Source organism: Cupressus sempervirens, chromosome 9, assembly GCF_028749045.1.
Source record: "Cupressus sempervirens isolate cs-2001-9-10 chromosome 9, ASM2874904v1, whole genome shotgun sequence".
Classification (NCBI taxonomy): Eukaryota; Viridiplantae; Streptophyta; class Pinopsida; order Cupressales; family Cupressaceae; genus Cupressus; species Cupressus sempervirens.
In genome coordinates, this window is record NC_143126.1 from 386,838,105 (window position 1) to 386,855,916 (window position 17,812).

General features: G+C 34.7%; 1 protein-coding gene across 4 annotated transcripts in view; it reads right to left on the bottom strand.

The window, feature by feature from the left end:
* LOC149538885 (integrin-linked protein kinase 1-like) overlaps window positions 1-17,812 on the bottom strand; it is a 293,426-nt gene that overhangs the window by 260,245 nt on the left and 15,369 nt on the right. For all 4 annotated transcript variants that reach the window (XM_089800263.1, XM_089800264.1, XM_089800261.1 and 1 more), the window contains exon 4: window positions 13,993-14,078. In XM_089800263.1, coding sequence (XP_089656389.1) covers window positions 13,993-14,078 — 86 coding nt within the window. The remainder of the gene's footprint in view (window positions 1-13,992; window positions 14,079-17,812) is intronic.

Genomic DNA, 17,812 nt, shown 5'->3' on the forward strand with positions numbered 1-17,812 from the left:
AATTCCTAAGTCCAATTTGAGGGTTTCAGTGGCCTTTATAGTAAGGGTCATTACAGAAACACATTGTCAGTTGGAGACATCATGTAGGAGTTTCACATAGTGCTTTAAGTTTATATTTTTATATCCAATCTTGTTATAATTATGCAACTACGATTGCTATATGTGATTGTTTTCTTATAGAAATTCAATGCAATATCATTTTGAAAATTCATTTCTACTAGAGATTTGAATAAAAACTATTTCAAAGTTTATATTTAAATTGGGTATTTCATATTGTTTCTAGGATTTTTCTTGGTTAAATCTGAAATCTTAACCATAAGTTTTCAGTAGCTGCTAATCATGGTGAAGATGATCATGTGCTTAGCGAGGCAGCCACTAGTCCATCTTGAATACATGATGTTGGTGACTCTTTGCAGGGACACGTAGATATGACCTTTTGCTATGGGGGGCAGTCACACCGAGTCTCAGCATCTATATAAGACCAAAGTTAGTGAAAACGAAAATAATGATGACATGTTCACACCTATTGATGGCAGCTGCACTCCAATTAGTAGTTATGAAAATGTCAGCAACACAGGGTCTGATTCTCAGGACAGCAGACTCTTATTTGATCATGTTGCTAGTGTTGCTGATAGAGTGAGTGTAGAACAAGCAATTGATATCACCACTAGTTTAGACTCTCTTGATGAGTTGTTTTTGAAGACTGTAGGAGGATACAAGCACTAATAGCTCTGATTTTTATGGCAACTGTCATAGTGTTGATTTTTATGCTGCAATGAGTCTAGTATATCATATCAAATGGTGGGTGATGAATTGGAGTGGTTATTGGATGATGAAAGGTCCTATGATTGTGATTTACAAGGACGTACAGATGAGGAGGTAGAGACATGCGAGCAGTTTGATACAGCAGTGGCTTCCACTTCTTCAGAGGAGGTATTTATCGAGATACCCAGTGGCAGCACCTTGTTGATGGACATGTGCAAAGTTGCTAGCACTCATGAGGAGAGTGATCATGAGGTAAACAGTGAGGATACAGTTTCCTATCACAGTACAATTAGTAAGTCAGAGAGCTCACTTAGGAGCCAAGGTATGCAGAGATATCCTGTGTCTAAATAGTTGAAGGTAAGTGATGGTGAATTTCTTCAGCTCTTGCTCATTACAATGCTATTCAGCATGTTAGTTGTATTTGGTTGGTGTGTTCCTATGTCAAATCAGCGCAATGGTAGTTGTGTTTCCATAGTAGAGATTCATTCACTTCATGAGTTTGTTAGGATCTTAAAGAAAACTATTTACAATTGGAAGCTGACAGGAATTACCTTCTTGAGTGGGGTAGTACTTGTTATAAGGCAGTGTTAGGAAAAGAGGTGGTTGAGCTCCATGAGCTTAAGACGACTTTTGCAGTGTTCAAGAGCACCCAGTTGGCTCTCCATGAGTCAAAGTTGTTGTTGAGAGAGGTAGTTGTGGAGTTGGAAAATGTTCAGTCTACGCCAACCCCAAATCCAGTTCAACTACACATAGTGGTGGTTGGTGGTGAGTTGACTTCCACGGATATGGATGGTGGATGTGATCAGGATGCAGTTACATCCATCCTTGATATGAGTGCACTAGCTACAGATGAGATGAATGCATCGATGAAGGATTATAGACAGCTTGTTGTTCTATCAAGTTCTCCAAAGGTTAGTCCACTGACAAGTGATGCAGGGCAGATTTTTGATAGCCATTGTGATGTAGAGGTGATTTCAGTTGTGACTTGTCTGATAATTCACGACACCACTCCCTCATCTTTACTAGACACATGTCGAGTATCATCTAGTTGGGAGGTTGATTCTCACGTTGGGATGTTTCCCTCTGGAAACAATCCTTTTACTTCATCTCATACAACTTATAGTGATAGACAGTAGTGCCACAGTTTCAGAGAGATCAGTTGTGGATAGTGCGGGAGTAGGTCGATGCTTCTTCATATAATCTCTACTGCACAAAGTCATTTATGGAGTATCTACTTAAGAGTTTGGAATTGTACGACGGACCATGCAAAGAATCTGAGTATACTCTTATCCTAGATTCTCGTGGTATTTAACATTTGGTGGGAAAGATTGTAGAGACTTTGGGTACAGTGCTTTCCCACAAGGATTTTGTGGTTCGGTTTGCTGAGAGGATTACTTAGGATCCCGCACGACCAGTTATTCGAAGTCAGAGATTGGAGGCATCTCTTGATTCCTAGTTTGGTACTAATGAGCCTCCGACAAAAATTGGAGTATTTTACCACAACTACACAGTAAGGGGTGCTCATCATTTCTCTTTTGATCCACGAGTAGAGGACTTGGTTTTGCATCAATGTGGGTTGGCTCCACTTTCTTACCATCTATTATTGGATGGGTTTGCTCCATCAGTAGTTAATGGAATTAGTTACTGCAAGTTTGCGAGGGAGCACTTGCAAAGTTAGCATGTCCATGATGGTTTTGCAGAAGATGGATATCTGAGTTCTGGTGCAATTGTTTTTGGGAGATCTTGTCCCTGTTGTAGAGATGGGCTTCATCCTTAGAAAAGATTTGTAGGGTTTATAGGGAGATTTTATCTATCACTTGGTGTTGGATATCCATTCTTTTTGGTCATGGATAGACTTGAGTTACATCTCTACTAGGATGCAAGTGGAGACAAGCTTAGCACTACGATTTGGTTCAATCACCATCGTTGGCATGGTGATAGTATGTTCTAGATAGCTCTCTGGCTAGAGTTAGTGTCACAGGAGTTTCTAGATGATGTCATGGACATTACACACACCTTCCCCTCGGATCCGAGTGGATTGATATGTGCCTTTGGTTTTGGCGAGAGGGAGGACTCTAATGCCTCCTATTTTTTGTTGTTGTCAGGTAGTTAGTGAGATCATTCCATCATTGTGATCCTCGTGGTCTAGTACAATGTTTAGAGGGTCCATGGTGATCGACTTACTATTTGTAGCAAGTCAATGATGGGGGTTTTATATTTCTAGCAAGCCTAGGCGCTATATTCAGTTAGTGATGATATTGGCAATTTGGAATTTTTAGGAGTGTGTATTGAGTTTTTAAGTTCTATAAATTGCTTTGGGACACCTAGTGGATGTATTAATTAATATTTCATATGTAATATAATCCTAAGTCGCTTTTAAGTGAAAGGTGTGTTGAGAAATCATTTTAAGTGAAAAGTGTCTTCATGAAGCTTTTAGCTTTGGAGTTATTTATTCAAGATTATTAAATGAAAGCTTGTAATTGAAAAGTGTATTGATGAAAGCTCTTTAGTGAAGAGTGTGTGAGAGAAGCTATTGGCTTTTGGAAATTTGAAGAAGTCATGTTTTATTGATAAAAGAATGCTTTGTGAGAAAGCAATTCATTCCATGACATTGGTTTTTATTCATTTTGTGAATTTGCTGAGGGTTTCTACATCAAGTTTCTATGAAGACTGATTATTCAATTTGTTGGTGCACTTTGAGCCATTGAAATACATAGTGAATTGTGTCTGAGATTCTGAAGTTCATCTCTAAATTCTGATCAACTATCAATTGCCATTGTTGTATGACAATTTGATATATATTTAACCTGATAATTGGCATCTAAGAGGGTTCCATATGTATGAGAAATCGTCACTTCTGCAGCTGAAGAAAAAGTGAAGAAATTCATCACTAGTTTGGACATTTACTCCTACAGTTAATAGCTGCAATTTCTCAAGCAGCATAAGGTGTTTGTTTCATCAAATTAAGGGGTGCTAACGACTATTCGGGCAGCTAGGAAGAGTTGTGATCTCCTTCTAAGGCCTGTGTTTGGATTACTAGCAAGCATAGTGTGTTGTAGCAGCACTACAAAGGTTGTGTTCACTAGTTTGAGGTGGTGTTTCCAAGTCCTAGCCACGTTGGAGATTACTTGGTTCATATTAAGCAAAAACGGAAGGTGGTGTCTCGTATGGTATCATAACCAAGTTCCCAGAATTTCCTTCTGTTTGAAATTGGTCATTGTAATTACTAATTGCAACTGCTTATATTGCAATTGAAATTCAAGTTGCAGCCATTTTTAGTTGTTCACAGAAAATAGTTTGGAATTCAAATATGGAGTTGCAAGGTTGCACAATAGCTATTTGATGAAATGCCAAGCTGTAGTTATGTGTTTCAATTATATTGAATTATTAGTATGCATGCCAAGTGTTTGTAGAAATGCCTAGTGGTTGCAGGTGCGCACTGAGATGTGTGGCAAGTGTTTGTCTTTATGTCTACTAGCTGTTCTAGTTAATTCCAATCACATATATGTTTGTCAAAGGCCGAAACAGCTAGTATATTATTTTTCTAACAACCTCGCATTGCTAGAAGCATTCAATAACTTCAATTGCAGCCTATGAACTTAAAGAAGACAACCACAAATTGTTACATCCCAATTTTTGACTTAGCTTGAAATATAGACGTTTAGGTCACATGAAGTCAGTTGGGAGTTTAATTTGATATTATCTAGCAAAATGGTAAGTTAGTTGGTCGTTATGATTTCAAGTGCAGATGACATGTTAGTTGATCGTTAATCGCAAATTCATGAAATTAGGATGAAAGGTTAACTGTTATGATTATTTATGATCATATAATTTATAATTTAATTACAGAGAAATTTCTTGCAGGGAGCATGCCGAAGGGGTGAAGCATTGTCAGAAAAGAATTAGACAGGGTGTCACCATCACTGGGCAGGCAGAATTGCAACAGAAGACATCTGTGGAATTGCATGAGTTATTTTAATAAATAGTTTAATTATAATAATTGTGTTATTTAATAAATAACTTAATTAAAATAATTAAATTATTTATAAAACATATCTTTAAAAAAATTTAGAAATATCTTTTGTCATAGTATATTTGTTTAATAAATTTGAAAGTTGTATTTTATAATAATGTTTGGATTTTAACAATTATATTATTATAATCTTCGAATTTTAAATTTTATAATTCTATTCTCTTCCTTTCGTTATTCTTGTTTTTAACCGATTATTGTTGGCATGATTAATAGTGTTTATGTTTTTAATTCATTTAGACTTCTTAGGAATTCAAATGGTGTTACATCTTTTATGTTTTGGAAGCCGTAGGGTCAAACTTTTGGCTTATTTCGAGACTTCTGTATTAGTTCCAGACATTAAAAACATTTCTTTTTTATTTCCTTCTCTTTTCATAGTCAATTTAATTTCTTTGGACATCTTGGATTCAAATAGTTTATTAATCTTTTGAGTAACTGGCAGAAACCAAAGAAACTCGATTCTTCTTGTAACTGTAGGAAGACGTGAAGTCAGTCTTTTTATTATTATTTAATAGTTCCTTTTCGACTGCTGGCAAGGGGGGGGGGTTCTTTCTCTTACGAATTTAAACGTCCTTGCAATCAGTGTTGCGTGGAGAGGAAAGACTGAAGTGTGCATTGATTATTCAAAGTGTGTGTGCCATTATCATGGCAAAGGGGGGGAGATTATCGTGTCTGCTTCATGCATCACAATATCTGTTCTTTTTGTTTTATCCGCTTCAGGCATCCTATGTATGATCAGTTTTTGATCATTTTGCGTGCCTATAATCTCTAATCTATGTGATATTTATATTTTTGTTGCTAAGCGTGTTGCTTGTCCTGTATGATCAGTACATACTTCTGAAGATTACAGTGACAAGAGTTCAATACATTTTTCTTTAGGTTCATTGTGAGATCATTCAAGTAGCAGGTCAGAGACGGTTTCTGTAAAATTGTTCAGTGTTATAACATCTGGTGTGTTTTTATCATGTGAATTGTTTTATAAATATGATCTGATTGCAAAAGGTGATGTGTATGTGATGTAGATGTCTAATCCTTTAAAGACGCACTATTAGCATTTGTTATGTGATAACCATTTTTTTTGTTGAAGTCGTTCTTCTGGATAATCTTGTGAAGCTTTACATTGATTCTCTTGTTTTCAAAAAGGATTAGTTTTGCTTTTCTTTTCTATAACAACAGTAGTAGAAGATAAGGATATTGTTATTATACAGTTTCATTGAGATGCAAGGGAATGTGAGATGAAGTTAGATATTTATACATTTGTATTCTGATCCTAGTAATGAAAACCATGCTGCACAATTTGGCAAATATATGTTGGAGTCAAATTATAACTAAATCCCAAGTTGTGAAAGTACTAAGTCAAAGACAAATTCTGAACCCACCTTCTTCCTTTCAATCTGAAACGATTAGAGAAGATTCTTATTTAATATCTCTTGATAATCTTTGTTTTTAACTTAGAGTAATAACCTTGAATAAGCTACAATAAACTTGAATAACAATTTTGATCAGAACCTAATTCATTCTTTTCTCTCTTAATGAGATGATAAATGAATCCACACCAAGGAATGTATGTGGCGAAGAAGTTGTAAGTATCTTTGTGATCTTTAATCTGTTTGCACCTGGAATTCACCGGTTTGGAGGACTGAATAGGTTGAGGAGGTGAAGAACTTTACATCAGTATTCATATAATGCCACATCAAACATTTCTATAGCTTATGCAAGTTTCACTCAGGAAGAATGTTGTCAAGGATATAATCACAGAATGTGAAATAATGATTGAATGTAATCTTCTTGAATAAATAGAACCATTTGTTCTAAGAATTCTGGATACCTGAGGACTCATCCAGATGTGTAGCCGAGAAGATAGGTGACAAGGTGTGAAAAGGGAATCATCATTAATATAATCCAGTACTAGTTATGACATTTAAAAATATTAACATTTAATACGAAGCTCATGCATTTTCCTATTATGGTGATCTCCTGCTGCCAAGTCGTATGGTGTGATATATATATCTTGATGCTCAAAGAATGGTAAGATGACCCTTGTCTATTCTGGGTAGGGAGGGCCTTTCTCGTTAGAGATCGTGTGGGGATTTGTTGTGGTCCGAGATTGGGTGGTTAAAGCCCCTGACAATGTGTCACCTCTCTCAAGATGTCGGATATGCGTCAGAGAGAGATAAGCCATGCATTCAATTGTTTATCAGAAACAGGTATTATCATTTTTGTTTATGAGAAGGTAAGATTTAATTGAAGTATTTCATTGTTATCATCATTTTACTTTATATAAATGAATATTGAATATAAGTAATTATCTAATTTTGAGAAATTGTCACAGATAAGCAAGCAGAAGGAAAAGAAATTTGAAGCCCTAATTGATTGTGCGACAGCTGGAACCTTAATTGATATGGTGGTATTGGAAGCCCTAACTGAATCCGTGGTATCGGAAACCCTAGTTGAATCCATGGTTACAGAAGCCCTAAATTGAATCCGTCGTCGCGGAAAGCCTAGATAAATCCGTTGTCGCGGAAGCCCTAAATTGAATCCGTGGTCACAGAAGCCCTAAGTGGTAAAGCAGTACCAAAAGCCCTAAATAAACTGATGGTAATTGATGCCCTAATTGGTAAGATGATATGTGATGCCCTAATTTAAGTTATAATGGTATTTAGTGATATTCATCATATGATTTTTGAGATAGCAGTCGATTTGAGAAATTGTTATAGTATATTTGTGGACTAACCCGGGTGGTTGCAGAAGCATACTTAGATGAATTTCAGTCTCAATTTTTCTGAGGTATGTGATTTCAATTTCTAAAGTAATTTCATTAAAAAGTATTTCAATGATGTAACTGCCTTCTTATGAAGTCGAAGTTAAAATTGTAATCTGAGTATGATTGATGTCAATTTAGACCCTGGAAAATCCGGATGTTACACAAATTTCATAACAACGGTTTCAAACATCATATGCTAAATGTTTGATAATATTCCTTGAGCTTCATAATGACAGATTGTGATCAGATTGATAAGGGATATTCTAGCATTGAAAGTAGAAACAGTTGGGGTTCATTATAGAGCTCATTTGCTCCATACTCGGTTTATGATTTTGGATTTCATTTTCTCTCTTGGAGATTTTTGGAAAGCTTCAGCTTTCAGTAGTTGAGAGAAAGGAAACTCTCGAGCTTGGAGACAATGGACAAAAACACATTGTCAAAGGGAGACATCATGCGGGAGTTTCACATAGTGCTTTAGGTTTATATTTTTGATATCCAGTCTTGTTATAACTATGTAACTATGATTGCTATCCGTGATTGTTTTGCTGAAGAAATTCAATGCAATATTATTTTGACAATTCATTTCTGCTAGAGTATTTTATAAGATATTATTTCAAAGTTCATATTTCTGTTGGGTATTTTAAATTGTTTCTGGGTGTTTTATATTGTTTCTCAAGTTTTTGTTGGTAAATCTGAAATATATTGCATTAAATTATTTGTTTGCATTTCTGAGAAATAGTTTTAGAAATTTAGGGCAAATATTCCATTTGGGATATTAGAACAATCTTCAACCTTAACCAACAATGAATTTGGCCTCTTTCTCTACATTTTCCTCGGTTCTCTTTATATCCTCCCCACCCTATTTCAAATTCACCAAAAGTTCTAACTTTCATTTCTAAGTTAGTCAATAATCTCTTGTTTTTAAAGATCCTTTCTATGGTTTTTGGGATTCATTCCCCACTAATCATGCGACTTGGGCTTCTAGCATCTACATGCCCCTTGTCTTTACCACATTCGCATGCGCATGCATCTCTCCTTTAGGTAAAATAGTTAGAGTATACATGACCACTACCACTACTACCTCATTCTCTACTTTTGCCATGTCTTTTATATGTGCTTCTAGTGAGTTTGTCATTTCATTCCCAACTATCAACTTGCTCATGGCCTCAATAGAAAATGTCCACACATCCTCTCTATTCAATGAAGAGGCGTCTACACCCCCCATCATTAAGGCTCCATATCAATCCAGAGACTTATAAAAAACGGTTTATGTCTTCCATCATGGTCATCCCTTGTGATCCTACGAATAATACCCTCAATACTAGTTGCATCACGTTCACCAACCTCCTTTCTATCCCTCCATCTCTTCTTTCACCCTCTTTCCTAGCATGGTTTTTTAGGCTTTAATTCAAGCTATTGCTGTACTCTCAAGTATTCCATTTAATAATTTGTTGTCATTCAAACCCTAGAGTTCTACAATTGTTGTTGCATCAACTTACATCTTTTCCTTTCTTCCTTTGACAACCTTCTTAGCTATCACTCAATGCTATCACCTTCTTCTACAAGCAGCTTTTATTTTGTTTCTTGCAAAAACCTCCTTTTCAGTTCTTCGACTAGCCTCTACTCCGGTTCATCCATTCTATTTCGCAACTTTGGGGTCTCACAACAAGAAGATTGGATGATTAGTGCAAAAACAAGTCACCAACACCTTGGATCTAAGTTACCGATGTTGGTTTTGATGCCGATGCAGGTGTGGGTTGTTGATGCATGAATGCACGAATTTTTTTTGGGGGGGATTTTGGATTCGTTTGGGTGCATAATAATATATATATATATATATATATATATATATATATATATATCACAACAACAAGATTGGATGATTAGTGAAAAAACAAGTCACCAACACCTTGGATCTAAGTTACCGATGTTGGTTTTGATGCCGATGCGGGTGTGGGGTGTTGATGCGTGAATGCACGAATTTTTTTTAGGAGGGATTTTGGATTTGTTTGGGTGCATAATAATATATATATATATATGCAAAGAAATGCAATAAATATACAAAAATAAACCATTCCATAGCATAATGCTTCACCCATTGATTGTTCAACTTCAAACTTCACTAACACAAAGTGATAAATTTGCAAATTGAAATAACTAATTAATATATTCAAAATTACTCAAGCTCAAGATTCCAATGCAATTTGAATTACAAAATCAAAACTTAGTTCATGATTCGATGTTAATCAATCAAGAGTCAAGACTCAAGATTCGCTAATCAAATTCAATCATTCAAAGTCAAAAGGATTCTCAAAAAAATCCACATTCTCATCATCATCAATTAAATGCATGCCAAAATTAAACCAAGAACGCATAAAGGACATGATTCAATATTTGTAGTAGTTGATAGGTTTTCAAAAATGGCTCATTTCACTCCATGTACAAAAACAAGTGATGCTACTAATATTGCAAATTTGTTCTTCAAGTAGATAGTTAGGCTACATGGGCTTCCTAGGAGTATTGTCTTTGATCGAGACACTAAATTTTTAGGACACTTTTGAAGAACTATATAGAAGAAACTGGGCACTACTTTGAGTTTCAGCTCATCTTACCATCCCCAAACTGATGGTCAAGCAAAATTAGTCAATAGAAGCCATGGAAACATCTTGCAAAGCTTAGCGAGTATGCATCCAAAATAATGGGACTTGGTGCTTGCACAAGTCGAGTTTAAATATAATGATTCTCCTAACAGAAGTACATGTATGAGTCCTTTTCAAATCTTGTATGGTATGCATCCTGTATGAGTGTATGAGCTAAGAAATCTAGGTAAAATTGAGACAAGGAGTGTTGATAGTGAGGATTTTGCCAATGTAATCCAAGAAATGCAGGACCAGGTGAAAAGAGGACTTGAGGAAAGTACCATTAAGTACAAAAGGGGAGCTGATATGAAAAGGAAAGAAATCAATTTTTAATGTTTCAGATCAAGTCCTAGCTCATCTTAGGAAAGCAAGATTCCCGAGAGGAGAATATAATAAGTTGAAAGCAAAGAAAATTGGTCCCTGTCGAGTTATACAGAAGTTCTCAAGCAATGTATATGAGATTGAGCTTCCAAACCGCGTTGGGATTTCTCCTATACAGGTCATCCAATGGGAGCAGCACTTTTCAAAAGCCACACCAAAGCAACCCGAGTCAATCTTGGACACGAAAGTCATCATGAAGACCAGAGGTAAGGAATATCTGGAATACTTGGTCAAATGGGAGGGGCACCCACCTAAAGATTCCACATTAATGACAATTTTTGATCTATTCAAGTATGGAATCAATATTGAGGACCTCATGGTCAAGAGTCCATGAAAAAGTCTTTTGTTTCTTGGGAATCTAATGTAAAAGCAAAAAACTACTGTCCAAGATTAGCCTTCTAGAAGAAAATTTCACTGAACTGTTTTTATCTTAGTTGGAGTTTGATAAGATTTTAGATAATTAGTAACTATGTAATATTAGCAATTTGTTGCAGATTTTGTAGATTAGGATGTTTTGTATTCTCATTCATATATATATATATATATATATATATATATATATATATATATGGAGCTGTAGATATGGCAGAGTGGATTATGAACCTTACATCGATCGACAAACTCGATTTGTTTCCCAAGCTGCTTGGTTTTCAAGATCTATTGATTGTCAGAATTTGACGGGTAAGGAAACAGTTGTTTTTGGTGATACAACTCATGCTGCTTCAATCACTAAGATACTTGTTCGAGAAATGGGGATTCATGTCAGTTGTGCAGGTACGTATTGCAAACACGATGCAGAATGGTTCAAAGAGCATATTCAAAGTTTCTGCGATGAAATACTGATCACAGATGATCATACTGAGATATATATATATATATATATATAGTAAGTCTGCAAGCTCCAAAAGACAGATCTGGACGTGTAAAATTAAATAAATTGACTGTTTTTTGGGTGCAAGATAATAGTTTGAGTCCCAAAGTATTGTATTTTCTTCTGCTGTACACCATTTTCCTAGTCTTGTAGCGTCCTAAAAAAATTGAAACCCTTCATTGCTATTGAGTATGGTGTCATCTTCCTCGAAGGTTAGGGTATCTTGTTGTGTAAAAGTCTTATGCTTGTGTTGTAATCTTAATGCGCACATTTGCACTAATGTGTTGTAAATGTTGTATACTATCGTTTACAAAACAATTGTGTTTTCCTAGCTAATGGTCTGTGTGGTTTAGGTTGGGGCCTTATATGAATCCAAAAGGACACTTTTAATTTGAATAAATGTGAATGCAGACTAATCTAAAAGCCATTGTAAAGATTGTGAATAGAAAGAACATATTACTCATAGTAGGTTAGTTTTTGTTTTACAAAGAGTTTCCATTTTTTGTCAAACTAAAAGGTGTGAATTAGTATGCCAAAAAGATTAAAAAGGATTCACAAACTTTGACTAATTATTGAAGTAGTTTAGTAATCTCTGATTTTGATATCAGTTGTTTTGAATTCGCAATATGAATTGATTGTCTTGTCGCACAGGCCAAAAACTGAACACACAAGAGCCATTTAATGCCATTGCAGAACATTTGTATTATCATTATAAATTGTTCATTAGAGAAGACTAAGATTGCAGTTGCTAAATCCAGAACTATTACTAATTGACATTATGACTATTAGATCCAGTACAAATGGAGGTTATGGCAATGAGAGCTGTTACAAACAAAAGTCTTCAAAATGTAACTTCAGAAATTGCCATAAAAAATGCAGCTGATAAGTGAAATGTTGTTTACCAAGCTGCAATCAAAGAGGAAAGTAAAAGGGAAGTCTAATCTAGCTTAGCAAATGAATACAATAACTAAAGAAAATGACTAGAACATAGAGACAACCTGTAAAAACAATACCAGAAACAATCAACATAACACATAACTTACAGCTATCTAGAGATAAATGAAAACCATAAAATGTAATCTTAGATAATGAATACAATTACTATAGAAAATGCCTAAAACATAGAAATAACATGAAAAAACAATACCAGAGACAGTCAACATAAAACATAACTTACAGCTTTCTAGCAATAAACAAACATCATAAAATGTATAAATAGTCTTACAGCTATGATTGTAAATAACCAAAGAATGTTTATAAAGAAAAAGTAAAATGTATAAATATCAGCAGCTAGGATTTTTGTCTTTCATCTTCCACAATTTTGATGGTCTGTTTACATTTGCATGTATAATTATGCATGTTTTCTTTTATGTAATTGACATTTAAAATTGTATAAATAATTGTAGAGAGTAAAACAAATTATAAAGTAGTGTTTGTTGACATATTGTATGTAATTTACGACTGGAAACAAAAAGAGGAAGCATGGGCCATCTTTTTCTATTCTTTTTCCATCAATGGGTTTTCTATGGCAAATTTTGACACTGGTGATGTTCTTGCTGTATTTTCCCTTGTCTTTTCAAATTTTTAGTTAATTTCTATATCCTTTATCTATTCCCAACACTATAGCAATTAGGCATGACTCTACATTAAGTTAAAATTAATTACAGAAACACTCAGGAGCAGTAGATGATTCATTTGTTTTAAGCCATTAACAATTGTAATACATTTTGGTAAGTACCTACTGGAATCTCAAAAAAATTACTGAACACCATACAGAGCATACCCCCATATTGAACAACCTACTGATTAAAACAGGATATATGAGGCCAAATTAAGTCTCTTGAGAGTTTTGATTGCATTTGTTAAATGTAAAAAATGGAGCCTGTTTCAAAATATTATATGATTGGTCCTTGAATGCAACACTGGAAAAAACCTTATCTTTCAAAATTTTATTTTCTGGAGCTTTGATCCATGTCAATGTTAAGGCATCTGACAATGATCCCTATGAGCCGGCATTTCCTCTGATAACAATTGTATTTCTTCGTATATGATGTCTCTTAAGGAAGTACATACTCTAAAAGCTGAACAACTGAGGAATAGAAGCTAACAAGTGAAAATCTAAAACCCCATGTCATGTTGACCATTCCTCCCCTTAACTACAAATGCCTGATAATGAATGTAGGCTAAGTGGGAAACCCTTTCCTTAGAATTACCAACATACATGAGGAAATAAAATGGCACTTGAGGAAACAACTAATCACAGTGGTCATCTTGAGATGACTGAAAATCTGTATTGGCCAAATCCAATAAAAACTAAAAACTTCTCAAATATCAGTCAATGTAAGTGAAAATCTTCTCCCAAATCAAGTGACCAACAGCATCAGGCATTGATAGATTATGTGCGGAGGAAATGACAGTCTTCTATGCATCTGTGTCCACACCCATTATTGTCCAATTGACTTCCAACATATAATCAGTCAAAAAAGAGAGATATTACTAGATTTGAGATAATGAAATATCAGCTAATTTCAACAACACTCACATGCTTTCAGCGTCGGAACAATAATGCTTATCAAGAATCTTTACGGCAACTTTTGTTCCATTCCACTTTGCTAACTGATAGCTATCCTGCTTGCATATTGCAAATAAGTCAATTTTTTCGCTCCTTAAGATAGTTTAAATCTTAACCCATATTAGACTGATCATGAATGGTATAGAGAATATCCTAGCCAAATAAATACAACAAACTGTAACAGAAAAAAATTATATCAAAATATACTTTGAGCAAAAGTATATCAGACCACACTCAAACTGTCAAAGGAACATCCAACTTGTTGATGTTTTGGTAGCTTTAGTAGGATAGACCTGTGAGATCAAAGATATATATATAATTAAGTTTGTCATTAAATTAATTATATTGATGAATAGACATGTCTCATGAAGGGACATGTCTCTTCTATTGGTTTATTCTTCGTACATATACAAGAGGACGCTGCCATTTGGAATGTACATACCAGAAGTTATGGTAGTACTATTACATCTGCACCGATCCGGGAAAATCAGCATGGTATCAGAGCCAGGTTGCAAATTTAAGAAATCCCTGCCTAATATATCAGGACTTTCTTAACTATCAAATGGAGACAATGAATGGAGATGGTGGAAAACAATTGAGAATAAACAGTGAGCAGCTGTGGGGACAAAAGACAAGGGCATTGATATACACCAAAGCTAAGAGAGGACATACAAAGATAATGCTCAAAGAACAAGAACAGTCAATGGGATACACAAAATGTGAGTCTAGGAAAAATATTAGTGAATGTCCATATTATCTTATATTTACCTTTGCCATATGCAGCATGAACATACTTGAGGTGACTATTCTGTTGGCGACATGAGAATCCATATGAAGATATCGAGAACTTGGGACAGTAACAATAATATAGTGAATATTGAGAAAAGTAAAATTACTGCTCGACATCAATTGGCAATGATATCCGGTTATATATTTTATAGCAGCCCGATCTATATCTGGGAAATATACTGATCAGAGAACAGTGTTTGGAATATATTTAATGCCTGCATTAAACTTTAAAGGCGATATATTAATGTCATTTCCTAATGTTAGTAGAGAAATTATAAGTTTATTCCTTTCACAGATTGCATTTTGCAGTCTATGGACTGGTAATTTTTGCGATTAATATTATTAAATTTCCAAGTGTTGCAGAGCGAATACTCATTGGTTGTAATATCATCCGCAGTTAAGAGCAAGGGAGGTTGAAGTAGACATTGACAAAAGAAGGCATCCATTGACGGCAGTGCAAGATGTCCTACAAACAACTTGAACCCTCTCTCTTAAATTATTGGTTTACCAATTTTTGTTCTGATTCTGTCGTATTGCTGGTTATACCAATTACCTGTCACTCCCGCCTCCTTACGGTTGTCGGTCACACCGTGTACTCCCAAATGGCTATCAGTTTCAGTTTTTATGTAATTGAATGTCGGCAACTTTAATGAATCCGACCCACTAACTATACTAATTATATATCCAACTTTTTATTGTCCATTTTCAAAGGAGGAAGGGAGATAAGAATCGTAAAACTGTACTCAGCCAATGCAACAATCCTTTCAGCATTCAAATGGAATAAATTTACATCTCATTTGTTACGAAAAAAGCGAATATAAAGGCAGCTTTAAAGTCTCGATGAAGAGTAATGGTGAAATCAGTCGTATATGCCCAAACAAATATGTCTGCGATAATATTGGAGACTAATGCGACTGAAATTCGTAGAGTAATAAAATTAAATTAACTAATTAACTAATCAAATATTATGTGATTATGATTAACTAAATTGAAACGGCATGAAGTTTGTAAGAGATACTCCATTTATCAAAAGACATAACTCTTTAATCTATATATATATATATATATTGTCATTTGCAAAGATGTATGTGCAATGTTTGAAGTGAATAAAGAAGACAGATATAAGAAGAGCTCAAGAAGATAGTGTAGGTAGGAAATAAATGAAGTTATAAACGAGCACACTGGTAATTGTGCAGTTTAACAGACTTACAGCGGATATTCAAGATGAGTGATAAGTATATAATCTATACTGATGTCTAAAAGGAAGTGCATATGTGACAGATATTTATTCTCAGTGAAAATAATCTGATGTAATACAAGAATATAAAAATGGATAATACTAGATAGATGCATTCGAAAAGTATTCTGAAATGAAAGAAACGAGCATACTACAGTATACAGATCAGATGTGAGATGAGTTTGTCTTGTACAAAACTTCAAGATATGAAATTGATACAATAGTCATTTGTTCGAGTGACAACATATATAGTCAGGTGGACACAAAGACATTGTGAAAATTAGTATGAATGATCCAAATCTCATGAACAGAAACCATTTCTAGAGACACTACCTCTAAAGGATATTTAGAGAGATAAGTATTCTTTGAGCACTATACTAGTTTCTTTCTTATTTTATTTTACTACGTAGTATAAGAGCTAATTACCTTGATCTTTTCATTTGAGTGTGTTCTTCTAGGAAGAGGATGATATCAGATTCAGAGGGAGTCTAACACTTCTTCAAAGGCAACTTTGGTAAAAGAGCTTAGAAGATTGATATTCAAAGGGAGTCTAATACATCTGTCTAAAGGAGCGGATAGAGGCTATGCTTCAACTGATCTTTGAAAATCTTGATCATATCAAAATCAAAGGGAGTTCTAACTTCATGTAAACTTTTGGTATCATGTGTGTGACTGCATGATTTAATGAGCTTAACCCCTATGTACATCATGAGGAAGTGACCCCTATGTACATCATGAGGAAGTGACAACTTCCAAATGATTATCACTTGTATTTGCAGAAGTTATTGAAAGGTGACGATCTTACAATAATTTGATTTTATATTATGATGGATATCTTACATTCTCTATGCAAATCATGATAGATTATACTTTCCATGGTGGATGTATAAATATGGTACGCATTATGAGAATGCACTTGCACATACCTCAAATATTTTTTGAGTACATGGTGAATGTAATGCAAATTGATGTTTTGGAGGCCATTACACTGAGTACTTGGTGAATATCATGCAACTTGATGTTCAAGAGACCATTACTCACAGTACTTGGTGAATATCTTGCATCTCAACATTTTGAAGACCATTACTCAGAGTATTTGGTGAATATCATATATTGTTATTCTGGAGACCAATACTCAAATGTGATATCAAAATGGTGAATATCATATATTGATATTATGGAGGCCCTTGCCTTATTGAGTACATGATAAATATCAAGTGTTGATATTCTGGAGACCATTACTTAGAGTTTTGGTGAATATCATATGTTGATATTTTGAAGGCCAATACTCTTGATATCATATGTGATATCAAAATGGTGGATATCTTTTGACCAAAGATATCTTTTAAATTTGTCATAACCTAATACTACTAATGGTGTATTGCGTGTCTTGTGTTTATCCTCCCTAGCTAAGAGGGAGTGTTGATGTTTTGGTAGCTATAGTAGGATAAACCTGTGAGATCAAGAAGAAATATATATATATATATAATTAAGTTTGTCATTATATTAATTATATTGATGAATAGACAAGTCTCATGAAGGGACATGTCTCTTCTCTTGGTGTACTCAAAGTAGGATAGGGTGTTGGCTAGAGCATCAAATGCGGTTGTGTGCATTTCTTTCTCCTTTAATTGGTCTGGGTTTATTTGACCCTGCCATTTGGAACATAGATACCAAACATTATGGCAGTGCTATTACATCTGCAGAGATCCAGGAAAATCAACAACTCACATGGGAAAAATCTTACCATGCCTGCAATTATCA